Source organism: Coregonus clupeaformis, chromosome 5 (genome assembly GCF_020615455.1).
Source record: "Coregonus clupeaformis isolate EN_2021a chromosome 5, ASM2061545v1, whole genome shotgun sequence".
Taxonomy (NCBI): Eukaryota; Metazoa; Chordata; class Actinopteri; order Salmoniformes; family Salmonidae; genus Coregonus; species Coregonus clupeaformis.
The window spans coordinates 13,669,110-13,682,781 of NC_059196.1; the positions used below are offsets into that span (position 1 = coordinate 13,669,110).

General features: G+C 46.0%; 1 protein-coding gene across 1 annotated transcript; it reads left to right on the forward strand.

Annotated features, from left to right (window-relative positions):
* The first annotated feature begins 3,263 nt into the window (after positions 1-3,263).
* LOC121557053 (uncharacterized protein K02A2.6-like) lies at positions 3,264-6,377 on the forward strand. The gene is given in 1 exon segment (XM_045211413.1): positions 3,264-6,377. A coding segment is annotated over 1 exon segment (3,114 nt).
* The last annotated feature ends 7,295 nt before the right edge of the window (positions 6,378-13,672 follow it).

The following is a 13,672-nucleotide window of genomic DNA, read 5'->3' on the forward strand; positions in this document are numbered from 1 at the left end:
TTTGTTTATGGTTGACAAAGCTAACGGGAACGTAGGTAGCACCCATCTTTAAATGAGGTAATCGGCTCGGCGTGTGCTTATACATTCGTATGCCCATATAGGGTAGTAAGTCCCACCAAAGATTATTAGCCACAGGTCAATAGTCAAGATACTCAGTTGTCCGCAGACAACCTGCTTTTGCAGATCGTGGCTACCGTTCTCATACCAGACTGAATTGAATAGAAAAAATCTAATAGGGTCCCCAATTGTGAGGCTTTAACCAACCACATATTTCGACCATGGAGCACGTTCTGATTGGCCAGTGAGAGGCCAAGCTTCGACACACCTACAACTTGTTTATTAATCAAAACCCAGCCCTCTGCGCCAATGCCAGCAAGTGCGCCAATAATTGTAATAGTGATGTAATAATGAAAATAGCTAAAATATTTCTGACACACCCCTGAACCTATAACGCTACTGCCTGTGCTTAGATTTACTATTGTGTTTGGTTTGTTAAAATAGAGCCTTAAGTCTGCAGGCCACTAGTTTGACACAGAGCTTTCTCCGCCATTCCTCTGCACACACACAAAAGATGGCCCAGGCAAACAAGCTCACATAATGTGTGCTTTGGGAAATAGACAGTATCACCCTGCATACAATAAGAAGCCTCTCATGCCAGGTACTAGGACAAATCCCCCATTGAAAAGAGGATATAAGATGCTGCTGCTCAAGGCTGTGAAGTGACAACTTTAAATCAACCAGAAAAGCACTATTTGACTTTACTTACCATGTTAAGTAACCAGGCCTTTACACATACGAGTGCCATATTTTCTCATTCGTCTCTGACTGTCTCTGATTCTGAAACTATTTCAATATCACAATAGAATGCACTCCTAACGCACACTAGCTGTTCTTTTCCCCAAAGTGTGAAACTTGAAAAAGACAGAAAATTCTGCTTTCATGATATTACTTGGAGTGGATTTAGATAGCTGCAGAGAGATAAGTAGAGAAACTGTCCGATGTGGAGTGAAAAGTTACAACAATGCTTTTCAGATGGGAGACTCTTGATTTCAATCCCAAAGTGTGGTTTGTAGATAGGTTTCAACATCCATTTTTTAAAATTTGTTTGTTTAAAGGCTGCGCTATCTTTTAGTTTTACACAGTTGCAGACTTCCCTTGGGACCTCTGCTCTGTGAGCCCTGCCCTACTTTCCAATGTTACTTAGCCATAGAACAATAGCTTATGAGCCATGCCAGGAAGAGCAGGCTGGGGGAAAATGCAGTCTTTATATCTCTCATATGATAAGGACTGTTTTCTGCCACAGTGTTTCAAGTTTTAATGTCACATGCATAAGTATAGTGAAATGCCTTTCTTGCAAACTCAAAATGCAATAATCAATGCAATAAACAATAACTATGCAATAATCAATAATAATGTATTACTAGAAAAAATAAATAAGAATAGGAAATGTGAAATACACAATAAAGTAAGTAAGCATACTATATACAGGAACTATTTAAAAAGTCAGATCCAATACCATAATTACAGTGTGTAGGGACACTGGAGTGATGGAGGTAGATACAGTTGAAGTCGGAAGTTTACATACACTTAGGTTGGAGTCATTAAAACTAGTTTTTCAACCACTCCACACATTTCTTGTTAACAAACTATAGTTTTGGCAAGTCGGTTACGACATCTACTTTGTGCATGACACAAGTAATTTTTCCAACAATTGTTTACAGACAGATTATTTCACTTATAATTCATTGCATCACAAATTCCAGTGGGTCAGAAGTTTACATACACTAAGTTGACTGTGCCTTTAAACAGCTTGGAAAATTCCAGAAAATGATGTCATGGCTTTAGAAGCTTCTGATAGGCTAATTGACATCATTTGAGTCAATTGGAAGTGTACCTGTGGATGTATTTCAAGGCCTACCTTCAAACTCAGTGCCTCTTTGCTTGATGTTATAGTGTGGACACTATATAAATAACTACAATGGATAGGTGTTGTACTTACCTGCAGTATAGTATGATTGCTATTCATATGTGCATGGTTATTATTGGCATTGACCGTGACTTTTCCCCTATGATGATGTCATCACCAAGAGTCAGATCTGTACAATGTGATTCTACCACAGGTTGAGTGGGCTGTATCGTTCTGCTGTTTTTGTACCGTTTGTACACCTTTTATTTATTGGGTTGAAAGTAAAGGAAAATAATATTGAAATGCGTGTGGCCATTCCTTGTCAAGTTACTACATCTTTTTGGCGACGAGGATAACACTTTAGCAACGTGTACAGGGCGATGTGCTAGCTAGCTAAGAAACAGTGGAGGTAGTCAGTTAGCTAGCTAGCTTAATGAGCGACGGAGAGCAGGTGCCGCTGGACGGAAACGCCGACAGGGACAATCAGCAGCAAGTGAAAATTGCTAACGAGGATCAAGGACAAGTTGGCGTTATAATGGCAATGTTTGGGACTATCACTGAGTTTGTGGAAGAGAACGACGACTGGACGAAATATTTGGAAAGGTTGGGACACTTTTTCTTGGCAAATGGAATCACAGATGAGGCTAAACAGTGCCCTATTCTCTTGAGTGTGTGTGGGGCTAAAACCTACAAGCTAATGAGGAATTTGGCTACACCACGGAGACCGGGAGAAATTCCTTTTGGGGATCTAATTGCTCTCGTTCAGACTCACCACAATCCAAAGCCTTCAGTGATTGTCCAGAGTTTCAAGTTGAACTGCCATTTTCGGAAAACAGGTCAGTCTGTTGCTAACTTTGTTGCTGAATTACGTGAACTCTCTGAACATTGTGAGTTTGGGGCTATGTTAGAGGACATGCTCCGTTACAGATTAGTCTGTGGCATTAATGAGGACAGCATACAGCGCCGGTTGCTGGGGGAAGCCACACTGACTTTTAAGAGAGCATTGGAACTATCTCGAGGGATGGAGATGGCCGCTAGTAATGTGAAAAATATTCAAAAGGCCAACAGTGGAAGTTGTGCAGTGCATCAGGTGACAAAAGAGGTGGCAGGAAAAAGGGGAAAAGCAGTGGAATGTTTCAGATGTGGGGGAACACATTATGCTAACAACTGTAAGTTCATGGATACTGTCTGTCACAATTGCAACTAAAAGGGACATTTAGCTAAAAAATGCAGGGGTCCTAGGAGCAAGCCAGAGGGTGGGCGGACTGGGCTGGGCAAGTTCACAGCACCAAAGCCTCAGTCAGCAGCGCACCACCTAGAGAGCACAGAGGAGGCGGAAGAGCATTGTTCCTACAACATGTTTAATGTGAGTGAGCCGCGCGCAGAGCCTATCTATGCTACAGTGGAGGTACATGGAAAGCAGATGAGGATAGAGGTTGACACAGGGGCCTCTGCCTCTGTCATAAGTGAGGAGACCTACAAACAAATGTGGGGCTCAAAACAGGCTTCTGCCCTCACACCGGCAGGAATCAGACTGCGTACGTACACCGGGGAGACCATACCATTGCTGGGAACTCTAGAGGTGGACATTCTATACAACAGCCAGGAAGCGAGAGCACGGCTCCTGGTGGTGAAAGGGAATGGGCCTAGTTTACTAGGGTGTGACTGGCTAAACAAAATACAACTGAACTGGGGTGAGATAAAACAGAGTGACTGAGGATGTCATTCAAAAGTACCCAGAGATTTTCAACTGGGCACACTGCAGGGCACTGCAGTTAAGCTGTTTGTGGATCCTCAGGCCGAGCCTCACTTTTTCAAGCCCAGGACAGTGCCTTACGCCATGAAAAAGAAAGTGAAAGATGAGTTGGAGCGGCTGCAGGAAACAAACATCATTACTCCCATTCAGTTCTCCCGCTGGGCACCTCCAATCGTTCCCGTTCTGAAAAGTGATGGCACTGTGCGTATATGTGGGGACTACAAACTCACCATCAACAGGGCCTCTAAGCTAGACGCTTACCCGCTGCCGCGGGTGGAGGACCTGTTCCCGACACTGGCAGGAGGCAAGACGTTCTCAAAGCTTGACATGAGTCACGCCTACCAACAGCTCCTCCTGGACGAGGACTCAAAAGAGTATGTCACAGTCAACACGCACAAAGGCTTGTTCAGGTACAACCGCTTGGTTTTCGGAGTGGCGTCCAGCCCAGCCATTTTCCAGAGGACAATGGACAATCTGCTGCAGGAGATCCCTCATGTAGCAGTGTACCTGGATGACATCTACCATCTGGACCAGGTGTTAAAGAGATTCTCTGAGGCAGGGCTGCGCCTGAAGTGTAGCAAGTGCACATTCCAAGCACAGAGTGTGACATACCTAGGTCACAAGATCACAGCGCAGGGTCTGTGTCCTGTGGAGGACAAAGTCAGGGCAATCAAGGATGCTCCAAACCCCAAGAATGTGTCCAAGCTCAGATCGTTCCAGGGCATGGTGAACTACTATGGTAAGTTCCTCCCTGAGCTGTCAACAGTGTTGGCTCCACTTTATCAGCTGCTCCACAAAGACTGTAAATGGAAGTGGGGGCCATCACAAGAGAAAGCTTTCAAGGAAGTGAAAGCACTAATACAATCAGTACAACTTCTGGTTCATTTTGACCAAGACAAAGAGATCATCCTGTCATGTGACGCCTCGCCCTATGGCGTTGGGGCAGTACTCTCTCATCAGATGGAGGACGGGTCAGAGAAACCCATTGGATTCGCATCACATACGCTGACGAGTGCTGAGAAGGGTTATTCACAGTTAGACAAGGAAGGTCTGGCCATAGTCTTTGCTGTGAAACGCTTCCATCAGTACCTCTACGGTCGTCATTTCACCATATGTACTGACCGCAAACCACTGATGAGGCTTTTCAGTGAATCAAGATGCATTCCTCCCATGGCTTCAGCAAGGATACAGCGCTGGGCCCTCACACTGTCAGCTTACCAGTACACTATAGTGTATAGAGCGGGGAAGGACAATGCAAACGCAGATGCACTCAGCCGTCTCCCGCTACCAGAGATGCCCGCCACAACTGTGGTGCCTCCAGAGACAATTTTCCTAATGGAGAGATTGTCAAACTCACCTGTGAATGCCAAACAGATCAAACAGTGGACAGACCGGGATCCTATCCTGTCCCAAGTGAAAAAATTCCTTATGCAGGGTTGGCCTCCTGTCATAGAGGATGATGGACTAAGACCTTATGCAAAGCGCAAAACTGAGCTGAGTGTGCAGGATGGCTGCATACTCTGGGGGTCCAGAGTGGTTGTTCCATCCCCTGGCTGTGCACAAGTCATGGATGAGGTCCATGAGGCTCACCCGGGTGCCTCCCAGATGAAAAGTTTAGCCAGATCTTACATCTGGTGGCCTAACATGGATCAGGACGTAGAAAACAAAGTTAAATCATGTTCTGAGTGTCAGAGTAACCAGAAGATGGCGCCGCCCGCGCCACTACATCTGTGGGAGTGGCCTGACCGCCCATGGTCCAGGCTGCACATAGACTTTGCAGGCCCTTTCATGGGTCACATGTTCCTTGTCATGGTGGACGCGCACTCCAAGTGGCTGGAGGCTCACATCATGAGCAACATCACAGCGACCACAGCCATCGAAAAGCTTCGGCAGGTGTTTGCAACCCATGGTCTGCCTGACTCTCTTGTGTCCGACAACGCAACAACATTTACCTGTGACTTGTTCCAAGAATTCATGCGTAGAAACGGGATTCGCCATGTCCGCAGCGCTCCGTTTCACCCGGCCTCAAATGGCTTAGCGGAGCGGGCTGTGCAGACACTGAAAGAGGGGCTCAAAAGGATGACTGGGGGAACCATCACAACTAAGCTCTCTCGGTTCTTGTTCCAGTACCGCATCACGCCACAAACAACAACAGGACAGGCTCCAGCGGAGATGTTGATGGGCAGGAAGCCAAAAGCTCACCTGGATCTACTGCGTCCGGACATCAAAACACGAGTGGAACGGAAGCAGGAGAAACAAAAAGAGAGACATGACCATCACGCGAGGGAGAGACAGTTAAAACCCAATGACACTGTCTACATCCGCAACTTCACAAGCAGCCAACGCTGGTTGCCAGGTATCATTCTGAGTCAGAGTGGTCCCGTCTCCTTTGTAGTCAAACTGACTGATGGTCGAGTCATGCGCAGACACCAGAACCACCTACGCCTGCACTATGACAAAGACAATACCATGTTTTCAGACGGAACAGCTGTGGGTGGTAGTATACAAGTTGAAACCCCACAGGAAACAGTATCTGAGGAACAGGGGCATTCAGTGGTTCCAGCAGAGGGTGATGGACATTCTCTCACAAACACCCAACCCGCTCCTATGCCCTCAGACCCAGCTCCACTGGGACACGCCTTACCTGTGTCTCGTGGCACACCAGGAGTACTGCGCAGATCACAGCGTAGTCACAAGCCTCCTGAAAGTAGTTGAGACTGAGAGACTTGTGGTGTTACTGTTTGTTTGGAGCAGCAGACCTAGTTGAATTTTTGTTTTGTTTTTGTTTACATTTACAGCAACACCAGCAGAAGTTCTACAGTGTTGTGAAGTAAAGTAAAGAAAACACTGATGTGGTTTACTTGTTAACCTTATGTTTTCCTTACAGGGGGGATTTAAATTGAGTGGGGAGAAGTGTTATAGTGTGGACACTATATAAATAATTACAATGGATAGGTGTTGTACTTACCTGCAGTATAGTATGATTGCTATTCATATGTGCATGGTTATTATTGGCATTGACCGTGACCTTTCCCCTTTGATGATGTCATCACCAAGAGTCAGATCTGTACAATGTGATTCTACCACAGGTTGAGTGGTGTCACGCCCTGGCTCTGGGGACTCTGAAATGTTGAGCCAGGGTGTGGATTTTCTATGTTTAGTTTTCACTGTGTAGCTTCTATGTTGTGTTTTCTATGTTTTGGTTTCTGTTCTAGATCAGATAGATCTATGTTGGGCAGGTGGTTCCCAATCAGAGGCAGCTGTTGCTCGTTGTCTCTGATTGGGAGCCATACTTAGGTAGGCTGTTTTCATATGTTCTTTGTGGGATCTTGTTCCGTGTTGGTTGTGTTAGACCTAGGACGTCACGTTATCGTTTGTTGTTTTGTTTATTGTGTGCACTTAATAAAATAAGTATGTATGAATATCACGCTGCGCCTTGGTCCTCCTCCTTCGACAATCGTGACAGAAGATCCCACCAAAACAGGACCAAGCAGCGTGTCCAGGAGCAAGCGCCGGGTAAGGAGCTGGAGAGGTTGGCGATGGCCCAGGTGGGCCAATGGTGGTCCTGGGAGGACATGCTCATGGGGAAAGGGCCATGTGCTAAAATTAAGGCTCTGGCGAGAGAGAAGCAACGGCGTCAACAGTGTCGTCGTCGGACGGACGAGAGGCAACCCCCAAAAATTTTTAGGGGGGGCACACGGCATGGGCGACGGGGCAGCAGGAGGCAGCTACAGGGCGTATTGGGAGGTTAGGTGAGGAGGCCACCAGGTTAAGGGGGCTATTGGTCCAGAGGGAGCAGGAGTTAGTGGTTCAGAGGGAGGAGCTACTGGAGGCGATAAGGGAGAAGGAGAGAGTAGAGGCACGGCGAGAGGAACTGTGTAGGCAGCTGAGGGAGCGGAGGGTTATGAAGAAACCCAGTCCCGCTCCTCACACCAAGCAAATGGTGTGTGTCACCAGTCCGGTCCGGCCCGTTCTTGCTCCCCGCACTAAGTTAGTGGTGCGTGTTCCCAGTCCGGCCCGACCTGTTCCTGCTCCCCGCACCAAGCCTATGGTGCGCGTTGTCAGCCCGGTCCGGCCCATTCCTGCTCCCCGCACCAAGCCTACGGTGCGCATTCCCAGCCCGGCCCGGCCTGTTCCTGCTCCCCGCGACCAAGCTAATGGTGCGCGCCGCCAGCCCGGCCCGGCCTGTTCCTGCCCCTCGCACCAAGCCTATGGTGCGCGTTGCCAGCCCGGCCCGGCCTGTTCCTGCTCCCCGCACCAAGCCAATGGTGTGCGTCGCCAGCCCGGCAAGGCCTGTTCCTGCTCCCCGCACCAAGCCTACGGTGCGCGTCGCCAGCCCGGCCCGGCCTGTTCCTGCTCCCGCACCAAGCCAGGGGTGCGCATCGTCAGCCCGGTGCGGCCCGTGCCTGCTCCCCGCACCCAAGCCAGGGGTGCGCGTCGTCAGCCCGGTCCGGCCCGTTCCTGCTCCCGCACCCAAGCCAGGGGTGCGCATCGTCAGCCCGGTCCGGCCCGTTCCTGCTCCACGCACCGGGCCAGGGGTGCGCATCGTCAGCCCGGTCCGGCCCGTTCCTGCTCCACGCACCAAGCCAGGGGTGCGCGTCGTCAGTCCGGCACAACCCGTGCCTGGGTCACCGGTGCCTGGTCAGGTACCGGTCAGCTGCTCCACACCGGAGCCTAAGCAATCCGCTCCTACGATGTCCAGTCCATCTCCAGCCAGCGGGGCCAGACCAGACCAGGGGCGCTACGGGGGATTGTTGGAGGGTGGTGGTCAAGCCCGGAGCCGGAACCGCCTCCGAGGAGGAATGCCCACCCAGCCCTCCCTGTTCGGTTTATGTTTGGGCGCCGGTCGCAGTCCGCGCCTTTGGGGTACTGTCACGCCCTGGCTCTGGGGACTCTGAAATGTTGAGCCAGGGTGTGGATTTTCTATGTTTAGTTTTCACTGTGTAGCTTCTATGTTGTGTTTTCTATGTTTTGGTTTCTGTTCTAGATCGTATAGATCTATGTTGGGCAGGGGTGGTTCCCAATCAGAGGCAGCTGTTGCTCATTGTCTCTGATTGAGAGCCACTACTTAGGTAGGCTGTTTTCATATGTTCTTTGTGGGATCTTGTTCCGTGTTGGTTGTGTTAGACCTAGGACGTCACGTTATCGTTTGTTGTTTTGTTTATTGTGTGCCCTTTATAAAATAAGTATGTACGAATATCACGCTGCGCCTTGGTCCTCCTCCTTCGACGATCGTGACAAGTGGGCTGTATCGTTCTGCTGTTTTTGTACCGTTTGTAAACCTTTTATTTATTGGGTTGAAAGTAAAGGACAGTAATATTGAAATGCGTGTGGCCATTCCTTGTCAAGTTACTACACTTGATATCATGGGAAAATCAAAAGAAAGCAGCTAAGACCTCAGAAAAAAAATTGTAGACCTCCACAAGTTTGGTTCATCCTTGGGAGCAATTTCCAAATGCCTGAAGGTACCACGTTCATCAGTACAACAATAGTACGCAAGTATAAACACCAACCGTCATACCGCTAAGGAAAGAGACGCGTTCTGTCTCCTACAGATGAACGTACTTTGGTGCGAAAAGTGCAAATCAATCCCAGAACAACAGCAAAGGACCTTGTGAAGATGCTGGAGGAAACAGGTACAAAAGTATCTATATCCACAGTAAAACTAGTCCTATATCGACATAACCTGAAAGCCCGCTCAACAAGGAAGAAGCCACTGCTCCAAAACCGCCATAAAAAAGCCAGACTACGGTCTGCAAGTGCACATGGGGACAAAGATCGTACTTTTTGGAGAAATGTCCTCTGGTCTGATGAAACAAAAATAGAACCGTTTGGCCATAATGACCATTGTTATGTTTGGAGGAAAAACGGGGTGCCTTGCAAGCCGAAGAACACCATCCCAAACGTGAAGCACAGGGGTGGCAGCATCATGCTGTGGGGGTGCTTTGCCGCAGGAGGGACTGGTGCACTTCACAAAATAGATGGCATCATGAGGAAGGAAAATTATGTGGATATATTGAAGCAACATCTCAAGACATCAGTCAGGAAGTTAAAGTTTGGTCACAAATGGGTCTTCCAAATGGAGTTGTGGCAAAATGGCTTAAGGACAACAAAGTCAAGGTATTGGAGTGGCCATCACAAAGCCCTGACCTCAATCCTATAGAAAATGTGTGGGCAGAACTGAAAAATCGTGTGCGAGCAAGGAGGCCTACAAACCTGACTCAGTTACACCAGCTCTCTCAGGAGGAATAGGCCAAAATTCACCCAACTTATAGTGGGAAGCTTGTGGAAGGCTACCCGAAACGTTTAACCCAAGTTAAACAATTTAAATGCAATGCTACCAAATACTAATTGAGTGTATGTAAACTTCTGACCCACTAGGAATGTGATGAAAGAAATAAAAGCTGAAATAAATAATTCTCTCTACTATTATTCTGACATTTCACATTCTTAAAATAAAGTGGTGATCGTAACCGACCTAAGACAATTTTTACTAGGATTAAATATCAGGAATTGTGAAAAACTGAGTTTAAATATATTTTGCTAAGGTGTATGTAAACTTTCGACTTCAACTGTATGCATAGGGGTAAGGGGACTAGGCAACAGGATATAAGATAAATAGAGTAGCAGCAGCTTGCATATGAGTGTCAGGTTCTAATTATGTCTGAAACTACAGTATCAGTCAAAAGTTTGGACACATCTACTCATTCTAGGGTTTTTCTTTATTTTTACTATTTTCTACATTGTAGAATAATTGTGAAGACATCAAAACTATGAAATAACATGAATGGAATCATGTAGTATCTCAAAAAGTGTTAAACAAATCAAAATATATTTTATATTTCAGGTTCTTCAAAGTAGCCACCCTTTGCCTTGACGACAGCTTTGCACACTCTTGGCATTCTCTCAATCAACTTCACCTGGAATGCTTTTCCAACAGTCTTGAAAGAGTTCCCACATATGTTGAGCACTTGTTGGCTGCTTTTCCTTCACTCTGTGGTCCAACTCATCCCAAACCATCTCAATTGGGTTGAGGTCGGGTAATTGTGGAGGCCAGGTTATCTGCTGCAGCGCTCCATCACTCTCCCTTGGTCAAATAGAACTTACACATCCTGGAGGTGTGTTTTGGGTCATTGTCCTGTTGAAAAGCAAATTATTGTCCCACTAAGCGCAAACCAGATGGGATGGCGTACCGCTGCAGAATGCTGTGGTAGACATGCTGGTTAATTGTGCCTTGAATTCTAAATAAATCACAGACAGTGTCACCAGCAAAGCACCCCCACACCATCACACCTCCTCCTCCATGCTTTACGGTGGGAACCACACATGCGGATGTCGTCCGTTCACCTACTCTGCGTCTCACAAAGACACGGCGGTTGCAACCAAAAATCTCAAATTTGGACTCATCAGACCAAAATACATATTTCCACCGGTCTAATATCCATTGCTCGTGTTTCTTGGCACAAGCAAGTCTCTTCTTCTTATTGGTGTCCTTCAGTAGTGGTTTCTTTGCAGCAATTCGACCATGAAGGCCTGATTCACGCAGTCTCCTCTGAACAGTTGATGTTGAGATGTGTCTGTTACATGAACTCTGTGAAGCATTTATTTGGGCTGCAATTTCTGAGGCTGGTAACTCTAATAAACTTATCCTCTGCAGCAGAGGTAACTTTGGGCCTTCCTTTCCTGTGGCGGTCCTCATGAGAGCCAGTTTTATTATAGCGCTTGATGGTTTTTGCGACTGCACTTGAAGAAACTTTCAAAGAAATGTCCCGTATTGACTGACCTTCATGTCTTAAATTGACTGTTGTTTCTCTTTGCTTATTTGAGCTGTTCTTGCCATAATATGGACTTGGTCGTTTACCAAATAGGGCTATCCTCTGTATACCAACCCTACCTTGTCACAAACCAACTGATTGGCTCAAACGCATTAAGAAGGAAAGAAATTCCACAAATTACTTTTAAGAAGGCACACCTGTTAATTGAAATTCATTCCAGGTGACTACCTCATGAAGCTGATTGAGAGAATGCCAAGAGTGTGCAAAGCTGTCATCAAGGCAAAGGGTGGCTACTTTGAAGAATCTCAAATATAAAATATATATTGATTTGTTTAACACTTTTTTGGTTACTACACAATTCCATATGTGTTATTTCATAGTTTTGATGTCTTCACTATTATTCTACAATTATTCTACAATGTAGAAAATAGTAAAAATAAAGAAAAACCCTTGAATGAGGAGGTGTGTCCAAACTTTTGACTGGTACTGTATAAAGACAGTCAAGAAAAACAAGCTCACTCAAAGACAAAGGCATACAGTACTTTGATCATGAAAACACCCCATGTGTTGGATGTCCTCAGAGATATTCTACAGTAAGACAGATGACCATCTATCCTACAGCATAACTTCTCTGATTATGTCATGACTAGGAACTCTCTTGTGTTTAAAATTCTGTTGCTGTCCTCCATATCGTAACAAGAACAAAAACATCAGTCTGAAACTGGGTGTAAAACACAACAATGGCAACATGCTACTGCAGTTTTTACTCCTCCAGCGCTGATGGAATTTCGAGAGATCATTGAAATGTAGTGTGTCCCAGTTAGGGCTCCCGAATGGTGCAGCGGTCTAAGGCACTGCATCTCAGTGTTTGAGGCGTCACTACAGACCCCCTGGTTCAATTCCAGGTTGTATCACAACCGACCGTGATTGGGAGTCCAATAGGGCAGCGCACAATTGGCCCAGCGTTGTCTGGGTTTGGCCAGTGTAGGCCGTCATTGTAAATAAGAATTTGTTCTTGACTGACTTGCCTAGTTAAATAAAGGTTACAGTAAAACACAATTTCCACAGAATGTGACTGCTCTTGCGAGGTCCAATCTTAGGATTTTAGTGGGATCGTTCTAAGAACCAGCTGTATCTGATCTATCTCCCAAAGACAAGAGTTAGCTGAAGCTCTCTAGGGGCTTTCTCCAGAGTGCCGAGAGGGAAGGATAGTAGCTTGATTCATCCTCCTCATCTTGCAGTAAAGAGATGTTGGCACAGTGACAAGAAGAACTTAATACAGCCATTCTGTGGTTTGCACTGCAGTGGCTTGCACATGTCTTTGTGACCAATAGATACATTTTTCAAATCATTGGTATGAATATTATGTGGAGTAACTCTTGAGAGAAGCCCTCAAATGTAATGCTACAGAATATTGGACCAAACAAATACATCCTATGTAGAAAATGAGATGCATCCACAGGGCGCATTTTGAAATGACTGTGTTTTATGATTATAAAAGTGGAACATGTGTTGTAAAGCAAGGGTATACCTAGTTTGCAAGGGTTTACCTGTTCACAGTATTGACGTTCTGCAGCACTTATGTCATATCCTTTCTCTTTGACCACTATAACTAGACCCTGTTATTTCATCCAGGGCTGTAACTGGGGGTTGAGTGTTAATGAGGTCCGGAAGGGGTGGGGGGAATTTTTTGGGAAGTTGAAGCTTATTTACTGCATGTCTATACAATTAAAAACCGTTCAAATGCTAATTGGAGAACAGCAAAAACAAGCAAAAATAACCCCAGCCATTATCACCGTGGCAGCAGTAGGTTCATTCGCCTCAGTCGATCTAAAACACATAACCAATTAGCTATACAATTGTAATGTTATACCCCTGAAAGGTGGGAAATAAACACTAAAAAATGACGGTTCCTCATGTATTCGATTTTCAAGTTTTACGTTTTAATGTCACATGCACAAGTACAGTGAAATGCTTTTCTTTCAAGCTCCAAACTCCACAATGCAGTAATCAATATCAATATAGCACAAAAGCTAACATGAGGTTGAACAATATGAAATAAGAAGAACACGAGGAAGCTACTGTATATACAGGGTCAGTTCCAATACCATATTTACAATTTTCAGGGATACTGGAGTGATAGAGGTAGATTTGTATAGGGATAAGGTGACTAGTCATCAGGATATATGATAAACAGAGTAGCAGCAGTGTAAATGATGATTGTATGTGAGCGTG